At 53.7% G+C, this 19226-nt stretch overlaps 1 protein-coding gene across 2 annotated transcripts in view; it reads right to left on the reverse strand.

Moving 5' to 3' along the window:
* The window catches only part of TMEM266 (transmembrane protein 266), a 71527-nt gene that overhangs the window by 24027 nt on the left and 28274 nt on the right, over window positions 1-19226 (reverse strand). For both annotated transcript variants that reach the window (XM_082735994.1, XM_082735993.1), the window contains exons 6-8: window positions 9331-9387; window positions 8107-8245; window positions 4001-4116 (exon numbers count right to left, since the gene is read on the reverse strand). In XM_082735994.1, coding sequence (XP_082592120.1) covers window positions 4001-4116; window positions 8107-8245; window positions 9331-9387 — 312 coding nt within the window. The remainder of the gene's footprint in view (window positions 1-4000; window positions 4117-8106; window positions 8246-9330; window positions 9388-19226) is intronic.

The raw sequence follows: 19226 nt of genomic DNA on the forward strand, positions 1-19226 counted from the left end.
AGGACATTAGCTAGAAACTACAGAAATTGGAACAGTGTATGGACTTTAATAATAACACACCAATATCAAGTCCTTAGTTGTAACAAATGCATGATACTAATAGGAGAGGTTATGTTAACAGGGAAATTGGGTATGGGGGACATGGGAACTCTGTACCATTCTCACAACTCTTCTATAAATCTAAAACCATTCCAAAATATAAAGTTTATTTTAAAAAGAGCTAAGATGAATAATGTCTTGGGAAATATATACACAGATACACCCCAGGAAGAGAGTGGGATGAATACAAATTGGCTGTTTCATTTAATCTGAGATCCTGAACATTTCATGGGCACTTTGGTAAATTTCAGCGTTTTAAGTAGCACCTATGAATCTGATGTGGAAACTGCTTTATTAAACTGAGAATTCCAGCAGGAAGAGAGAGCGCACGAGTTCTTGACAAAGAGGGGGTTTGGGGGTGGGCAGGGAGATGGATACAGTGGGAGAGTCTGGAAATACCACCAAGATGGCTGAGTGCCGCTACATCTGTCCCTGTCCGAGAGCTGCGCTCAGGCTGTGGTTTAAAGACATCCTGGGGCATCATCTGGCCAATGTCTTCACCGAGCACCGAAAAGTGACATGGGTAGAAAAACGACATAGAACGCGACCCTAAGCAAGGTGGGCTGGGAAAGAACAGTGTTCCATTAGGACAGCTGGGTCTATTCCTGGCTCTCACAGCCCTCGACTAGCTGTGAGCTCTCAGGCGAGTCACCCACACCTCAGTGGTCTTATCCATGAAATAAATGGATGTACCTGGGGGAGAAGGGGTGGGCTGGCAGTCACTATTCGTCATGGGTCAGGTTTCAGGCTACACCATGTCACAACCATCCTTCATGGAATTTGTCACTATTCCTCTTTTTCAGATTAGGAAAACCAAGGGCCACACAGGTCCCATCAGTGACCAAAGCCACAAGGCCCCTCAGTGGGCCTTGTAAGCTGGCTTTGCACTCAGGTCTGCCCCTAAAGTCTATTCTCAACCATTCTGGGCGCTCTTCTCCCAAAGTGTCTGTCCGTCCTGGAGGTGTCGTGAGCCAGCACTCTCATTTCTTTAAGGCTGTTTGTAACCCAGTCAAATCTCAAACCTGGTCCTGAAGAGACCTGGGAATGAGGTGTCCATGTGCCCTACCCCATGGAGAGGGCAGTGCTCAGCTTTGGGACAGCAGCAGCCCTGGTTTCTCTGCTCTTATTGGGCTCCTCCCGCCTTCCCTGTGATCCACTGGGATTCCAGCCCAGCTGGCCCTTTTAGCTGTCTCAACTAAGATGACAGGCTTCAGGTGTTTTTTAAATTAAAATGGTTTGTTTCTGCTCATTTCTTTTCCAGATGTCATTACCTAGAGGAAATCTGTCTTTATTTATTAGCTCTTTCCTGTGCAGAATCCAAGGGAGTCTCCCCTTGGCCAGGACCCCAGGGAGGAGACCACATGTGGGGTCTCTGTGGGCTGAGGACGGGGGTCCTAGTGGAAAGAACTGGGGGTGGGGCTGCCGGTAGGGTTTTCTCTTGGCCATGTGGCCCACGCGCTGTGACTATGAGGCTTGCAGTGGGTCAGCTTGTTCTCTGCCGGGCTGGAGGGCTGTGTGAGAGCTTATGAAGGGCAGATGAGGTATTCTGTCGCTGTGTGTCACGTGGCCAACTGCAGCCACGTGGTGTTCATTTTCCTATTAGTAGACTGAAAGCTGCCTGACCAAGCTCCAGCCAGATCCTGGCTGACACCCAGATGTGTCCTCTCCCTCCTCCTCTACACCTCCGTCTACTCTGAACCCAGGCCTCTCCCTGCTGGGTGGCTGAAAAAGCTTCTCAGCCCAGGCTTCTTATCTCCATTCCTCACTCTTGCCCATCCCACCTCCAATAGCAGCCGGAGAGATCCATCAAAAACGCCAACCTGAGACTTCCGACCCCTGCTTCTAACACCCCAGGCCTCCCCTTTCCCTACGGGATGGAGCCCAAATTCTTAGATCAGCCATGTAGGCCCTTCCCAAGCCAGCCTCCTCCTTCCTGAATGGCCTTGAACTCCCCTGGTACAACACCCACTCTAACGCCTCACCTGTCCCCTCTGACAGGCACCCTTCTCCAAGTGGCCCTGCCCAATGCCAGCTCCTCTGGAAACCCATCCGCTCCCCTGCCCACTGGCATGCAGAACTCCAGACATGTCCCTGCCCCAGGCAGGCACCAGACTGCCCCTGTTTGCTTTTGGGCCTGCCAGACTGGAGCCACACAGAGCCTCCTGGGGGTAGGGGCCAAATCCTCTCCACCACAGTGCCCCCAGTGCCCAGCACAGGCCGTGATGGTGCTGGCAAACTAGATGCATGGGTGAGGGTGAAGCTGATGCCAACCACTTAGGGACTAGAACACTGGTCTTCCCAGGTCCACAACCCTGTAAAGACTGCCCCATGCCCAGTATCCTGAGGAGGATGTTCTCCTGAGGGCTGTGTCCCCTGATGTCCCCTCTTGTCTCTCATAAACATTTTGTGCTAAAATGAAAGGCCATCGTGTTCCCAAAGTAGATAAAAAGATTTGGTTCCCTGACCGACATTCCAAAGAGATGATTTTGAAGACTCTGTGTGCCTGTTCTTGTGGACAATTCTAGGGATCAATTTGTGGTGACATTCCACAGACTTCCCACTCCCTCCAGCTCTTCTTCTAGCTAGGAGAGGTTGGGGTTGGGGGCCCTGGAGACCCACCATGAGAGGGTGCTGGGCTGTGGGCAAACGTAAGTCAGACGAGGTCTATCCTACGGGAGCATCCCATTCCATGGGAGCAGCAGTCCCGGGTGCAGAGAACCAGAGCCCGTGGCAGCGAGCGCCCAGTGCTCAGTGGAGGCCCACAGCAGGGCCAGGGGTTAAGGGAGCAGTGACTGCTGCAGGAGTACAGTGCTGTGGTTAGTGGAAAAGCCAGGACACGCAGGCTGCACACAAATCAGTTAGGCAGGATGACAAGGGGCAAGGGCTCAGGCAAGGGGTACATCACAACCAAAATGAAAGATGGGACGGCACAGTGCTTGTCGAAATGGGAGGTGACTCTGTCTGACTTCTTCAGAGTGTTTATGTACGAGATGAAGGATGTATGAGGGTGAAAAGCCAGGCAGATGCATGTGGCCCTCAGACCCCCACAGAGAGTGCCTGTGGGCTCCACAGAGGAGCAGGGGGAGGGAGCAAGGGGTGTCCATCCTCACTGCACTGCAAGCCAGAAGCACTCAGCCCCACATGGGATAAGTAGCTGGGGCACTCTATGCCTGGGCTGGCCCTGGGGACTAAGGGTGGGGGGCAATAGCTTATGTGGCTCATAGGGTAAGGGGCAGTGGCCTGTCCTCCTCCCAGAATCCAACGGAGAGGCCAGAATGACCATATATTTCATTTCGTCTATTCTCTTCCACACTTTCCACCACCTCGCTTGCTGGTCCCCTCTGAGGCAATCTCACTGGCATTCTCACCCGGTACGAGAACATCCCCTCCCTGGAGGCTGTGTTTTTACAGAGCTCTGTAGTCTTGCTGCAGGACCCAGCTGGCCCCCTGCCCCGCCCCACTGGCTCTGCTGAGCATGGCCTCACAGGGCCCCTCTCTGTCTTCCCCATAGCTCCTGGAAGGCACAGAGAACTGTGAACACCTCTTGTGTGGTGACTGGTCCACAGTGGTGCCCAGCAACCTCTGTGGACAGAAGCTGTCCCCTGCTCTAGAGACCACTGTGTCCAGAAGACTCTGCTGAACTAAGTTGGTGATGGCTGGCTCAGGCTGGAAGGCTCACTGGTCACCATGGTACAAAGAGAAAGCACCCTGGCCTGAGAGTTGGTGCTGAGCCCAGGCCTGGTGAGGCCGATCAGGAGTGACCTTCAGAGACTGGTTTCCCACTCTGTGGGCCTTAGGTTCCCCATGTGTCCTCGGGGGCCCTGCAGTTCTGGTCTCCTGCGGTTTTAGGCATCACCGGGGCCCTTGGCTCTGGACAGACCCGGGAGTGGCAGGGCATTACCCCTTGCTCCTGACAGATCTGCGTCAGTCTCTCCAGCTGCTCGTCTTGGATGACCTTGGCCTTCTCGTACTGCTGGATGACCATCTCCATCTCCACCTTCACCGGCAGGACGTAAGCTGGAAGACAGAGACAGCTCCATGAGGAACTTGGCAGTAGTGGGGCTCAGGAGGGAGAGGGGCCAGTCCCAGCAGCCAGCCAGTGGCAGGTTCAAGTCCGGGAGTGGTTCCTAGAGGAGCCGGGGGGTGCAGGGGCTCAGGGGATGTCTAGGCACCCCACAGTACCCAGACAGTATAAAAGGGCTAGAACCCTAATCTGCGGTGACCAAGAGAACTGTTTTCCTCCTTTGTCCTAGTGACAGCACCCTTCCTTCTGGCTGTGTGCACAGCTGCCCGGAGCAAGGGCTGGACTTCTGAGTATCCTGTGCAGCTATGGCCAGCTGTGAGACCACAGTCTGGACATTGTGAGGCAAGTGCAGGTGTCGTGCAGCAGCTTCCGGGAGCTGGCGGTAACAAGGAAGCAGAAATCCTGGAATCCTCACTCACAGCTGGTGGGAAAGTGACATGGGGCAGCCGCTCTGGAAAACAGTGGAGCAGGTCCTGAGATGGCTAAAACAGAGTGACCACAGGGCAGGGTGAGTCCATGCCTAGGCACTTCAGAGAAATGAAAACATACCTGCACACAAAAGCTTGGACATGGATGTTCCCAGTAGTCAAATGGGGAAACAAGCTAAACGTCCAGCAGTGGATGAGGGGATCGAGAAAATGTAGCCTGTCCATACAAACGAGCATGATGCAGAAATAAAAAGAAATGAAACACAGGCTACACATGGATGAAACGCTTTTGCTCAGCGAAGGAAAGCAGACACACCAGAACACCCAGACTATGATCCTACTCATAGGAAATGTCCAGAAGAGGCAAATCTACAGAGACAGGAAGTAGGTTAGTGGCTGTCTAGGGCTGGGAGGGTCATGTGAAGTGACTGCTAATGGGTATGGGCTTTCTTTTTGAAGTGGTGAAAGGCTCTAAGCTTAGGTTTTGGTGATATTTGCATGACCTTGGAAATATACTAAAAGCCATGGAATTGTGCACTTTAAATAGGTGTTTCATGTGAGAACTATATCTCAATAAAGATGTCTAAAGAGGAAAGGCAGCTGGGGCTTTCCTTTTGCCTCTTTATCTTCTTCCTCTCTTCCTTCTTCCTAGTGGCTGAGATAAGGATGTGATGGCTAGCCCTGGAGCAGCCATCCTGGGCCATGGGGTGACTTTGGAAAGTAGACAATGTATGGCAGAGCAACAAACAGGAAGAGCCTGGAGTCTCAACTACAGAGAGTGCCACATCAGCCCGGGACTCCGACCTGCAGACCTTCTTGTGAGAGAAAGGCTTCCGCTTTAAGTCACTGTCATTCTGGGTCTCTTTTACTCATGGACAGTCCTATTCACCCAGAGAGAGTCTAGCCTCGGGTTGGAGGGCCCCAGATCTTGTAGCCTGTTGGTAGCCACATGGGCCCTTCCCTTGGGCAGTTCTCCAGGCTCTGTGAAGTCTCAGTATCAACTCCTGACCCGACCCTGGCCTCTGGCCTTCATGATCTTCTCATATCACAGAATTCAGCTTTTCCTGACTAGTCAGAAATTTTGGTCACGTGCCTCTCTTGCCGCTGTATTCTACAACTCTCCACATCTCCACTCTTCGATTCCTTTTCCACCCATGATCTCCCACCCTCTGGGTGTTCTCTGGCTGCTGCAGGAATCATGTGGGGCAGAGAAAGCAGAATTCTCATGTTTGCTTCTCAACTGGAGGGCAGCCCACTTGTCCTGCAGGCCCGTCTCCAGGCTCCCAAGGCTGGACCCAGTGGCTTCCGCCTCCTCAGAGCTCTGCTGAAGCCAATTCACACCCAGGGTGAGAGAAGCAAATTAACACCCACACTTTCACCCGGCACATCCCTATCCTGAGGCTTCCAGTGGTACAGCCATGCCTGCTATGTCAGGATAAAGGGGCAGCAGCTGGGAAGAGCGCTCGCAATGGGCTGTCAAGACCCATCACTGTGAGGGTGACCAGCTGTTCACAGCTGGCTGAGAAGAGCCAGAAGGCGCTGTTCCTGCTCTGAAGGGAGACGATGTTCTTGTGAGTGGACCCGCCCTGAGCAGATGAGGGTGAGTGTACAGATAAAGAGCACACTGGCACTTGCCGGTGGGCCTGAGCTCCAATTTGCTTTGCTGTGCGACCCTTATCCCTCTTGGCCTCAGTTTCCCCATCCGTCAAATGACAGGAATGGACGAGATGACCTCTCAGAGCCTTCCCGGTTTGGACCTTACAAAGTCACATTCCAGTTGGATGAAGATTCTGGATTAGGAGCTAGCTCCCTGAAAAGACATCACATCCCACAGTGCTAACCGGGTGGAATGTGGGGGCAGGGACTAGCAAGAGGAAACCCTGCCAGCGGATGAGAAACCCAAGAGGCTGTCCTTCCTGCCCCATACCCTACCCCCACTCCCCTGCAAATGCTGTTGAGGTATCCTCATAGCTACAATTTCTGACATTTGCAACCAAATTTCAGGGCCAGAGTGACCTTAAGAGTCTGTATACGATACAATCTGTAGTATTAATAGTCTATCTAATGGTGGTCTGAACCTGCTCCAGAAGGTCCTTAGAGATGCCCCCAGGAGGGGCGCCTGGGTGGCTCAGTGGTTTAGGCCTCTGCCTTCGGCTCGGGTCATGATCTCGGGTTCCTGGGATCGAGCCCCGCATCGGGCTCTCTGCTCAGTGGGGAGCCTGCTTCCTCCTCTCTCTATTTGCCTGCCTCTCTGCCTACTTGTGATCTCTCTCTGTCTATCAAATAAATAAATAAAAATCCTTAAAAAAAAAAAAAAAAGAGATGCCCCCAGGAGAAGAGAGGGCAAGGAGTGGGCTCTGCCCACCCCCACTTCAAGTCAACAAAAATACTTCCCTTTTAATCTATCTTTCACACTGGCGAGCTGCATAAGATTTTGCAGAAGAAAGGTTTTGCTACTTTAAAAAAGCTCAGGAATCATCATCTATATAACTTCCTTGTTGTGCCTTGCCCCTCCATGTGACCACCTGGCTCAGACTGCCCCACACTCCTGCAGGAGCCCACCTCCTTGAGGGGCAGGCCAGCCCATCTGTGGTGGTTCTGTGCCTGGTCTGTGTCGAGTCTGGCTGAGGTGAGGTGGGCCTCTCTGCCATTTCCTGGGAGGTCTAAGGACCACCTTCTGGAACCTGGAGCTGGATTCTCCCTCTTCCCCATCCCCAGGCCACCCCATCCTAGTACCCTGCCCCGTTCTTCAGGGACAGGGTTTCCAGAATTCTCTCATTTGGGTGTCCTCTTCCGGGGGGACACTCTCAGGTCTGTCATTTCCTGGAAATAGAGGAATGACCTAAGTCAGGGCAGAGCTCTCCACAAGAGGTGGCTCCTTTGGGAGGGTGGCCTTTGGCTCTGATGGTAGCAAAGGCAGGTAACAGAGAGCGGAGGTAACAGACACTCTCTGGGAACGGAAGCTCAGATGGGAGCACGCGCCACTAACACTGACCAAAACAAGCCAAAATGCAGACCAAGCCAGCACCTCTCCCAGAAACCATCTTGAGCTGTTTGCAGGTCGACAGGTTAGGGGCGGGGCACCCCTTGCTGGACAGAGGGGAGATGGGCCCCACAGGGAGCAACCCCTTGACCAATAGGCTGGACAAAGCCAGTGGTGAGTTTGTAGGCGGCGGGCGGCAGGCGTGCGTCCAAACCCTCAGGCTGTGGAATGCTGGTGTTCCAGAATGGCAGGCCCTGCTGTAAGTTCTCATGGGAGGCGCTGGCCAGCAGGACATAGAATAAATAGTTATGTTGGAACGAACGCTCAAGTGCTTGCACGGGACATCTGGGCAGTGTGTGCAGCTCCTGGACATGTGACATGGAGTGAGTGGTGACAGGCTTGTTGTTTCTGCACCAGCAGGCTCTGGCCTCCAGTCCCTGAGGCTGGCAGGGTCATGCCTCCCACCTACCCCGTACCATGTGGCCTCCCTCTGCTCTTAGTCAACAGTGCCAGACTCAGTAGTGGCCACCTGCCACCCTGCCGGTGCCGCTGACCCTTCTTGGACCACTCACCATCAATGACCCTCTTCACCCGCCAGATCCGGAGCATGATAATGAGGCTGATGGCATCCCAGGGGCTCCTGGGCCCATTGGCCACAGTGGACGCCACCATTGGGGCCAAGGACAGGATGATCACAGCCCCATCAAACACCTGTGAGAGGAATTGGATTTCAGTGCCATGGGCCACTTCCTGGATGTCCCAGAAGCAGGTCAGACAAAGCAGCTGGTAGGGCTGAATTCTCCAGGAGGTCTGTCCCCACATCAGTTCTCCCCTATCCCCACCTCAGGTCTCCCCTGACCCTCCTCCATCTCTTCAGTGACCTCTCCACTCCTAGACATGCCCATGGTACTCTCTTCCCTCTTAAGTGACCTAAGCCCATCCACAGACTTTGTTCCAACGGCCTGGGGTTGCTCCCGGCATCTTCCCAGTGTCTCATCCCCTCCTGGGAGTGGGCTTGTATTCCATGCCCCAGGGTTCCTGTTCTAGCCTTTCTGAATCCCTCACTGGCAGTGGGGGCTGAAGGCTGGATCCCTTGGGTAGCAGGAGCCCAGAGCCTACATCTTATTTCTATCTGACGCTGAGTCTCTCACCACAAGGAGGAAGGGCTAGGAGAAGAGGGGGCCCGGCATGGGCAACTGAGCCTTGGGCCCCGACCTTCTACCTGCCTGCTCAAGCTTGGGTTCATCTGGACTTCCATGGGCCAGGCCCCTTTATGTCTGTTCCCAGCACGTGGCCCAAAGAGGCTACAGCGTGGATGTGGGGCGGGAGGTGGGTGAGGAAGGAGTGGACAATGGACATGGTCCTGGTCCTGCATGTACAAAACTCCCAGCGACAGCCAGGCTTCCTTGGCCTTTCATCCCCACCTACTAAACCAGACACTTTTACAGGAAGCAGAGCGGCGGGATACTCTACTGAAACAAGCTTGCCCAGCTCTCTGACCACTGGGCCATTTTAGAGTGGAATCATTTGTTTTAAGACACATTTCAAAGCTTTTCCAACTGACTCAAAAAAACTTCTCAAATCTTGCAGAATTTTGAGGAGAATTTTCAGGCTGTCCCTTTGCCAGGAACTTTCTCCACCTGCCTGTCCCCTGCCCTCCAACCCCAACAATACAGCCACAGGGACTTCTGCACCCAGTGTGGAAGGTCAGGCCTTTTTGAGGTCCCACCCGGAGGGATATTTTCCGGCTCCCAGAATGGCCAGTGTGGGGGGTGCGCACTGACGCTGGCCTTTACCTCTATTTTGTTTTCGATATAATCCCAGATCCCAAGCACCACGATCCGAAGTACAGTCTGGGGAGAGGAAATGAGAGAAAAGATTATGATTACTGCTCTCCAGCCCCTGCCCATACCCCCAGCGGCGAAGATTCCAGAGCTCAGAATCGGGGACTCTGCCTCCTTGTTCAGTAATGGAAAATGTCTTTACCACCCTCTGAGAGTTTCTCAGCTTACATGCCCTCCCCATCACACTTTGCCTCAGCTCCTGGTTTGCATCACGATCCATGCAAAAACAAAAACCTCCCCCCCCTCCACACCCTAACACACTGCAGTGCTCCCAGGACATACAGAATATACCCCGATCCCACTTCCCTCTCCAGATTCATCGCCTGCACGCCTGTCTATGCCACAAATCTACAAACATGCAAGCTCTTTCCTCTTTGCACATGGCAGACTGCCTGTTCGCTCCTCTCCCTTCTCCCCCAATCTCCTCTCTTTTTCTTAGAGAATAATTGGATAATTAGCATGGTCACCCAGCCACAGCCAACATCTCCCAGCTGTTGAAGGCATTAGGCTCCTTCTCCTCTTTCCCTCTTCCCAAAGACTAGACGGTGCAGGTATGGTGGGTGAGCCGTCTTTGGTAGGGAGGGCTGGGCAACAAGATGGAGGCCTTCTGGGTCCCCAGCAGCCCCAAACGACCACATCTGCCTGAACTGTTCACCCCACTTGTCCTTCCGTGAGAGAGAAATGGACCCCGCCTCGTTGAAGTCCTTGTGTTTTCTGTTTTCTTTTTAGAGCAGTGTGGCCAGTGTGCTAAGCAGCGGTACCCTTTTCCTTCTCTACCTGGAAAAGGCCTCCCTGTCCTTCTGGCCCCTGCTGGGATGTCACCTCCGTGAAGGACTCCCACACTCCCTGGGCTCAGTCTTTCCTTGGTGTTCCTGCAGAACTTGGGGACATCAATCACTCTTCTGGGGTGCTTCATCGTACCTTGTGGTGATTACTTCCCTGATCCCCCAGGCAAGGCTCAAGAGACACTGATTTCTCTCACGCAGGGTAGACACAGAATGCAAGTGTGGCTTGAGTCCATGAACAAATGCACGCAGGAAGGACGAATTCCTTAAGACCCCTAGTAATTTACTCCAGGGCTGCTGCCTTCAGGAGAGGGCTCCTTCCCAGGACTATGTCTCACTCCAACGAGAGTACGTACATGCCAGTCTCTGAGGACCCCGGTACATGTGTCTGGAGGTCCTTCCTAAAGCAAGACGACTGGCTCCCAGTAATTCACACCAGATGGTGTCTGCTGGCATGGGCTGCAGTATAAGACCAGCCATCTGAACTCAACAAAGCTACTGACTGCCCATGGATCTCCACCCACACTTACAGCACAAAAAGGTTTGGCTGATAAAATTCACCTCCTCCTTGTTAAAGCCTATCCTGTCTTCATGAAGGAATGAGTAGGTGGGATCCTGGCGGCATCTTTGACAACAGAGAGGGTCATGTGATAGCCCGATGTCCATTCTCACATGGCTTCTTGATAGGGGACCAATGCTTAACTGCTGGACAAACTCCAGAAACCTGGGTTGAGGTCCAAGACATCTTGAAGTCACAGCTCAGTAATGTGTGGCCTTGGGCAAATCAAATTGCCTCTCTGTGCCTCAGTTTCCCCTCTGCCAAGGAGATGGGTTAAATGACTCGAATCTCCCAATTCCTTATGAAATTAACCTTTGCCACTTACTACATACCAGTAAGTGCCAGGCCCTGGGCCAGTACCTCACATGTGGTTCTCATTTTGCCGAGAGGGAAGCTGAAGCTCACAGAGATGAAGTGGGCTTCCCAGGTCACTCAGGCATTGGATGGTGAGTTGGCCTTTGGACCTGGACGGTTTTGACTCTGCGTGGCATTCTCCAGCAGTGTAGCCACAGATGGACCTCATTTCTTTGGTTGTTATTCCATCTATCTAACTGTGCTGACATTGAAATGTGGTGTTTATCTCCTCTGAAATCTCACTTTGGCTACATCCACTCCAAATTCCCAGTTGTGAGGCTCCCAGAAGCAGAAAGTCTGGGCCAAGAGAGAGGGGAAGAGGGCCTGGTCCAAATAGGATTTCTCCTGGGGTTGCTACTTCTCCTTTTTCCTCTTTTAAAATTGTGGTAAAATACACATAACACAAATTTTACCATTTTAACCATTTCTAAAGTGTACTGTGACATTAAGTACATTCACACCGTCATGCAACCGCTCATCTCCAGAAGTTTTCCATCACACTCATTAAAACCCAACTCCCCACCCCCTCCACCCCCCACTGTGCCTGTCACCACCACTCTACTTTTTGTTTCTGAGTTTGACTACTCTAGGACCCTCATATCAAAGGAATCCTCTCACTTCTTGATAAACAAGGCAGCAGTCCAGGGGATGCAGGGTTGGGGGATGAAGAAGGGAGCCGGCCAGGCTCGAGATGCAGCCAGCAACCCCAAGGGGAGGAGCAGGCAGCAGACAAGACACATGGAGCCTCTGTGCTCCGGGAAGGGATGGAAGTTGAATGGCTACCAGGCTAAAGCTGAGCCACAGAAACCAGCGGAGCAGCTGGAGCATGGGCTACTTGTCTCTCTCATTGCTGGCCCATCCCACTGGGATCCATCCTCTGAGGTCCGACTCAGGTCACCCTCCTCCTTCCTAACCCAGTCCATGGAAACACAACAGCCAAAGGCAGCTGTGGAGACACCTCCTGGCCCAGCCTCCCACTGCGGAGGGGAAACTGGTGGCGTGGAGAGAGCTGCTCCAAGTCTGAGTCAAAGCTAGAATAAGAACCCAGCTTGGAGACAGCCCACCTGGCGGCCTTCGTCTGCGGCATCCTTTGCCAAACTTCCCTGCCCATGGAGACAGGCACCTGGCCACACTGCCTGCTAGGGGCTGACTGATCCAGTCACAGCTGTGTTTCTCAATAGGCAGGCAAGTCTCCCTGCGTCAGCATCTGGGGATCTGTCTCAAATGCAGATTCCTGAGCTTGCATGGAGATCCAGGTATCCGAATCTATGGGGGCAGGGCCCAGGAATATGCCTTTTTCACAAACTTCCCTAGGGTACCCACTGGAACCACAGGGATTTATCAAGCAACAATGTCCCATGTTGGAAACAGGGAGGCCACATGCCTAGATGCAACAGGGAGGAGAATTACAGTAACAGTCCAAAATCTGATCCTCGTTGGGGCTCTCTCCCTTACTAAGCATGTGCCATCGGCTAGAACGAGGGTGGACCAGCGACCCAGGCTGCCTGCCTCACCAGGCTGCTACGAAGCTCCACAGGGAAGGCAAGAGCAGGGCAGTAGGGAGGGGCTGTTTTATCACTCACTCCAACCTGAGGCCCCTTGTCCTGCAATCCTGTCCCCAAGAGTTGCAAAGGGCTTTGAGCAAGGGTCCAAGGAAACCCAAATCCTTGGAATTCCTGGAGCTTGGAAGCTCCATCTGCCTCTTTCCTGCCTAGGACTGAAGGTTTTCAGACCCTTCAGTCCAACCTTGCCTTCAAGAGCTAAGGATGCTCTGGCACATGGGATAGGCCAAACTCTTAGCGAAACTTCAATGAAAGCATCACATATTTACTATAAGCCCAGCTCCCCTGCCATCTTGCAGGTGCAGAAACAGCCTCAGGGAGAAACAGGTAAACCCTTTGGTCCTCAGCCCCTCCTCATTCCCACCTCAGATGCCCACATCTTTTCCCCTCAGGAAGCCCTGCTTTCTGGAAGGACTCCTCTCCCCTCTGCCTGGAGAAATGATTTAGGCTTTAGGCAGCAGGAGGGAAGAGTGAGACTCTGGCACCTGCTCCAGACTCTGTCTTAGTCAGGTGGCAGTAAGGCCTCCTGTGCCTCCTGAGAAGGCCCCACCTTCTCTCCCTGGGATGGGGTCTGATGAGCTTCTACAGCTTGGGAGCCTTGGGGGATACAGGCAGAAGCACCTGCTAGTCGGTAGAATGCCTCTATGAAAATTTTAAAAAGGTACCCCTTTTCCAGACCCTGGCTCACTGCCTGGTGAGCAGAGTAGGGGCTGGCATCCTTGCTCCCTGCAGAGCGATCCCCGAAACCAGGCCCCACCAGCGGGGGAGAAGGGAGCAGCACACACCTGTCTGAGCCTGTGCCCCGGCAATACTATAGCTGGGCAGGGTCGGGGAGTGTGGTGCAGGCTGGCCTTGGGAACACCCGCGGTGGGCACAAGGTGGCTGGGGGCTGACCCCATGCACTTCTTCCAGAAGCACGTCAACCCTTGGGTGAGTTTTCCCTGCTAAGATAGTTGCTGGCTCCTTCCTCTTAATCCCCCCATCCCCAGGTTAAGGGAGAGCAGCAAGAGGAAGACATGGAATTCAGGATCCAGCCACAAGGAAGAAGCAAGAAATGTGAGGAACCTTTGTAGGGTCTGAAAGCAGTCTTGAATTGGTGCGCACAAGAAAGGCTTTCTGGGGGCACCTGGGTGACTCAGTGGGTTAAGCCGCTGCCTTCAGCTCAGGTCATGATCTCAGGGTCCTGGGATCGAGTCCCGCATCGGGCTCTCTGCTCTGCAGGGAGCCTGCTTCCTCCTCTCCCTCTCTCTGCCTGCATGTCTGCCTGCCTGTGATCTCTCTCTGTCAAATAAATAAATAAAATCTTAAAAAAAAAAATAAAGGCTTTCTGGGTAGCAGGTGCCGATTGGGGGTGATGGGGGAGCACAATGGTGTCTCCCAGGCTTAGGTGCTGATAAAACAGGAGCAAAGGGACCGGCCTCCCCTTCACTCCTCCATCCTCACACTCTCAAAATCCATGGGCATGGAGCACAGCAAGCCTCCTCCCCAGGAGGTTGGTGTCTTCCCTAGGGGTCTACACGTGAACTCCAGACCAGACACAGTAGCCAATACCTCCCAGACACAGTAGCCAATACCTCCGTCGGACCACGGCTCATGGGCAAACTGCCGCGCTCTCCCTGGTGCTGGCTTCATTCTGGCAGGAGGTGCTCAATTCCCTTGAAAGAATGGGTATGAGACCCATAGGGCAGACAACATGACCAGTTGTCAGTCCCTTCTACATTGTGTGTGTGTGCACTCTGTGCCAGCCCTCGGGTAAGGAAGCAAGCATGAAACACACAGGCTGTGCAAAGCTGAGTTCCAGAACTTCCTCTCGGCCCAAGAACCCTCTCAGTCTCCTCATTCTAAAACATCCCTCACTGACCCCATGTCTCCCTTCAGCTGCTGCCGTCCCTCTTCTCCCAGGTGGAGGTTTGGAGGTGGCGCCTCCACTTCACCCGCTGCAATCTGCCATGAGCCTCACCACAGTGGTGGAACCTCTCCTACCTTGTTAGTGATGCCGGCTCTCATGGATAAAGTCCTGCAATTTATCTCAGTGTGGCAGTGTCTAGTGTGCTGGGCACTTTCCTCCTCTTCAAGAACCCCCCTTCTGTCTCCAGGGTACCAGCAGCTCTGGGTTCTCCTCCCACTTCCCTTGGCTACACCTGCTTGTTCATCTGGGCTTTCTTTTCCTCCGTCCATACCGACAGTGCGTCCCAGGGCCCCAGTTTCTTCTCTACTCCCTAACCCCATCCAGGGATGATCGATACCTTGGCTGCACTTCCCACCCATACCCAGAAGCCCCCTAAGTCCGTGTGTCTGGCAGGAGCTCCGCTTGGCACACCCCATCACTGTTGCCTCTTTGGCTGGCCTTCTCCACTGCCATGCTCCCCTCCAACCCCTGGCCGCCAGTGATGATCTGTGATCAGTGTAGCTCTTTAATCTCTTCCCCCTTGTCCCTTTCTCCATCTCCCTTCTACTTTCTGGTTCAAACCATTAACCTTGAAGAGCTGAGCCATGCCTCCTAAATGGTCTCCAAATTCCAGTCTTCCTACTTCCTCCAGACCTGGATGTCAGGGTGACTTCTCTAAAAAGCCAATGTCATCACACCCCTCTCCTGCTTAGAGGCCTCCAGCGGCTCCCCACTGGCTTTAGATCAAGACCCCAACCCCTGAGCAAGACATTAGGGGCCTCTGTGATCTGGTCTTGCTGGGGTTCCCCAGATGTCTCACCACCTCCCCTGCCATAGTGGACAACCAGACACAGGGTTCTGGCTCCCGCCTCTGTCCCCTATGTATTCTGTGACCGCTGCCTGAGGTCCTTCCAGCTCACCCACCTGCAAGCTCACACCTCTGCAGACAGATTGCTTCCATGACTACCTTGAGCTTGAACTTCAGCCCCTTTTCCAGGGCTCTCATATTTGCTTGGCCGCTTCCCAGACAACTACAGACACCCCGAAGCTGGGCCTGCATGGTGGCACCAGATTTTTATCTCTGCACAGCACCTCAGGTGCCTGGCTGAGGTATGCAAAGACCAAGGGCTCTTGGCAGTGGTGGAAGAGCAGCAAGAAGTCACAGCAGGCTTGCTCCAGTGCTGGTCCCACGGGGGTGGTGGGGCACACGGGCCAGGCTGGGGATGGCAGCCTCACACCTTCTGAATCAAGCCTGATCCCTCGAGAAGTCCAGTGCTCTGGGCTCTTACCCATTTTCTCCTCTTCAGTCTTTTTAGGACAATTTCATAATCCTATCAGGCTTTTCCTGTGAGGTGGTGGGGCAGTCGCTGCTCACATTATGGAAGGGAAAAGTGCAATCAGAAGTGACAGGATGTGTGGCTCTCTCAGCTGGGGGAAAGGCAGGTTTGGGGCCCTGATTTCCCTCCACCTCTCTGAAACGTGGAAAGGCAGACAGGGAAGCCAGATTCTCTTCCCGAAGTGCGCCCCCTTTGGTGGGGTCTTGGGATAGGCCCAAGACCCTCAGGTCAAAGATGAGGAAGCCAAGGCCCAGAGAGCGCCCGTGACTTGCCCCACGTGCTGCATCCCCGTGGCCAAACTGGCTCCCTCTTGTTACATCCTCGTCAGACACAGAGGGGACGCAAATGCATCATTTCTCAGAGCGTGAAGCCCAGCACTGCTTCTTGCCTTCTGTGGAATGACCAAGGCTCACCCCTGGGAGGAAGTGGCAGGTGGGAAAGGGACCCCCTCAAGAGTCCAGAGTCTTGGGCTGGCTCCTGATTTGGAAAGCGGAAGCTCTGGGTCAGTTTGGCTTAGTTGGCAATGGCCTTCCCTTGGTAAAGGCACAGGTAAGCCAGCAGGCCAGGCTCCCTTGAGATGGAGAGGCTGCACTGGAGAGGAGAGGGTACCCACAACCGATGGCGAAAGAAGCTTTGACCAACTGACAGGTGGAAAAACAAAATGTGGCCTCTCCATCCAATGGAATCTTATTCAGACATAATAAGGAATGACTCCCTAAGCCATGCAACAGCATGGGTAACCTTGACAATGCTACATTGATGGAAAAGATCATGGGTCATATGACTGTGTTTATGTGAAATACCCAGACTAGTTAAGTTCCCGGACAGAGAAAGCGGATCAGTGGTTGGAGGGGCTGGGTCAAGGGGGAACGGGGAGTGACTGCATCATGGCTTCAGGCCTCCTCTGAGAGGGAGGAAAATGTTTTGACACTCAAAAGAGGTGACCTAGCACAGGGTATGCTCTAAATGCCACCGGATGGTACAGTTTAAAAGAGTTATGCTATGCGAATTTCACCTCAAAAAAATAATAAGAGGAAGAGGAGGACAAAGCAGCAGCTGCTTCCACCACTGTCTTGAGGCTCCTATCTAGAGGGCCAGCCACAGGTCAGCTTTCTCCTCTTCCAGGAAAAGAGCTGGGCCTCTCTACCCTCCCCCTCCCACCACGCCCAGCATTAGGGGATGGGGCCAACACCTCCTGGCCCGTGCGAGAACCCTGCTACTGGGTGGCCCAGTCTGGCTAGGCCCCAACCCCGTACAGTTTCAGGAAGAGAAGCAGCTGGGCTCCCCGGTTGTACGTGGCTGGCTGGTTCCGATGTCAGCCAAGGGTGGGGTTGACTATGATTTGCAAACAGCATTTGTACAATTCTCCGTCTGGACTCCAAAAGTTTTGCTCGTTCTTGGGTGCTACAGAGCCGTCTAGAAGCACAGTCACTATCGGGGCCCAGGAAACTCTTGGGGCACCTGCTTTCACCTTGGGCCCTTTTAGGGACCCCACCCAGCCTGCCTGCCTGATACCCACTATCACAACATTGAGAAGCATCTCAGGCAAGTAGCACAGCCTGTTTGAACAGATGTCCTCAAACTGAGCCCAGAGCAGCCTCAACTTTCTCTTCTTTGGGTCTAGACACGTCTCCTGGGGCTGCACAGCACAGGGTGACTCAGTTGCCTTGAAGCAGCCCTCAGAGCACTGAGATGGGCAAAGGATGGGGTGGATAGAGCCTGCTTCTGGTCCCACCTGTCATTCCTGCAGACCCTGGGCAGCTTGCCACTCTTCTCCAGGCCTCACTGTCCCAACTTGTCAAATGCCACACCCACATTCTGGGTTTCCCTAAAGCTTAATTGAGACAAGAGCTAGCATACTGCTCAGGACTGGTCAAAAGGCACCTACCACAGCATCAGGAGCCTTGTAGGTCAAACCTTTGCAGAATCTGTGAATTAACACCCATTCTTTAAGTCCTGCCAGGCTTGGAGTCTTGGAATGACCCCACCCTCGGCCCATAGCCATGTCTCTAGGTATTTCCTGAGGAAAATGGGGCCAGACTTCAAAGGAGAGATGTTCATTTCACACAAGACGAGGCGGGTGTGCTGGTTGGGTTGGGTCAGGGGTCCAAGGCTTTGAAGGGTTGGATCTCTTCTTTCTTGGTTCCTGGCCCTGGCCCTTCCCCCAGAGTCTCGGTCCCCTCACAACCTTTTGTCACTAGGACCACAGAGGGATGCAGTGGTGACAGCCTAGATTAGGAGCCCAGAGGCCTGGGCCCAGTTTTGGCCAGAATTGGCCAAGTAACCCCAGGCCACTCTCTTTGTACCGTTTGAAAAAGTCCACTGAAAATGCACAGCTGAGGGACACTGGCTTCCCTGGCCCTTCTCACCAGAAGCGCCCTAGTCACCAAGGAGCACAAACACTATCCCACAACTCCAAACCCGCTGGGGAACAGGGGTGGAGGGGGCTTTCTTGCGCTTGCTGATGCTTGGTTCTTCGGGGCACTCCGTGACATGTGCAAACCCAGGTGCATGACTTGGGCTGCCCCATCTGGAGAGCAGCGTGTAGCAGCCCTGAGTTCCCACTGGGCAGGGTGCCCTGTTACTCCCCTGCTAGCCCTCTGTTACTTCGCGTTACTCCTCTGATGCCACCCGGTTATGGCTCCACCCGACCTGGTCTTCGGTCTTTGATAAGGCCAAGGGCAGGGACTGGTGGGAAGCTGGTGGGGAGCCCTGGCTCCTCCCACTCTGGTTGTGTGTCTGGGAGTGGGTGGTGGCGGTTTGAGGCTGAGATTCCTCTGCACAGGGGCTTGTCTGTCTCAGGCATCTTGTCTCTGGCAGTGACAGGAAGGGAATGCCAAATTCATGCTAGGAAATAAATTCTGCAAAGTCAATAAAACCAAAGCAGAGGGATAGAGGGGAAAACTGCAGCAACTGATGAAACATTTTTGTTGGCAGTCACAGGCACAGGACACATTTTCCAAGGTTTGCATCAAGGAGACATCTGGCCATGGCCTATGTGTTTGCGGGAGGGAATCATGGGGAGTGGAGGCAAGGGAGCTGGGGAGGGCAAGACCCTCCAAAGGGAGGGAGGCTGGGAAGCAGGCACTGTGGAGGGGCTGCTGAGTCACCTCCAGGGTAATGGTTTCAGCGAGCTGGTGGGGACGCTACCCGGGAGGGTCAATGTTGGGATCTGCCCCCATAACCAGAGCTTCAGGCCCGGGCTTGCCTGCCAACTCTGTGGGCTGCAGGAACCGAGGCATGCGGAGGGAATGTTCTATGCTTGGATTGCCTGCCACCCAGCCCCACCACACCGCATACCCAGACTCAGGATTCAGGACTGATCTTTGAAGGCTACTGAGGGCTACTATAAGGGGCCAGAGC

Source organism: Mustela nivalis, assembly GCF_964662115.1.
Source record: "Mustela nivalis genome assembly, chromosome: 6".
Lineage (NCBI taxonomy): Eukaryota > Metazoa > Chordata > Mammalia > Carnivora > Mustelidae > Mustela > Mustela nivalis.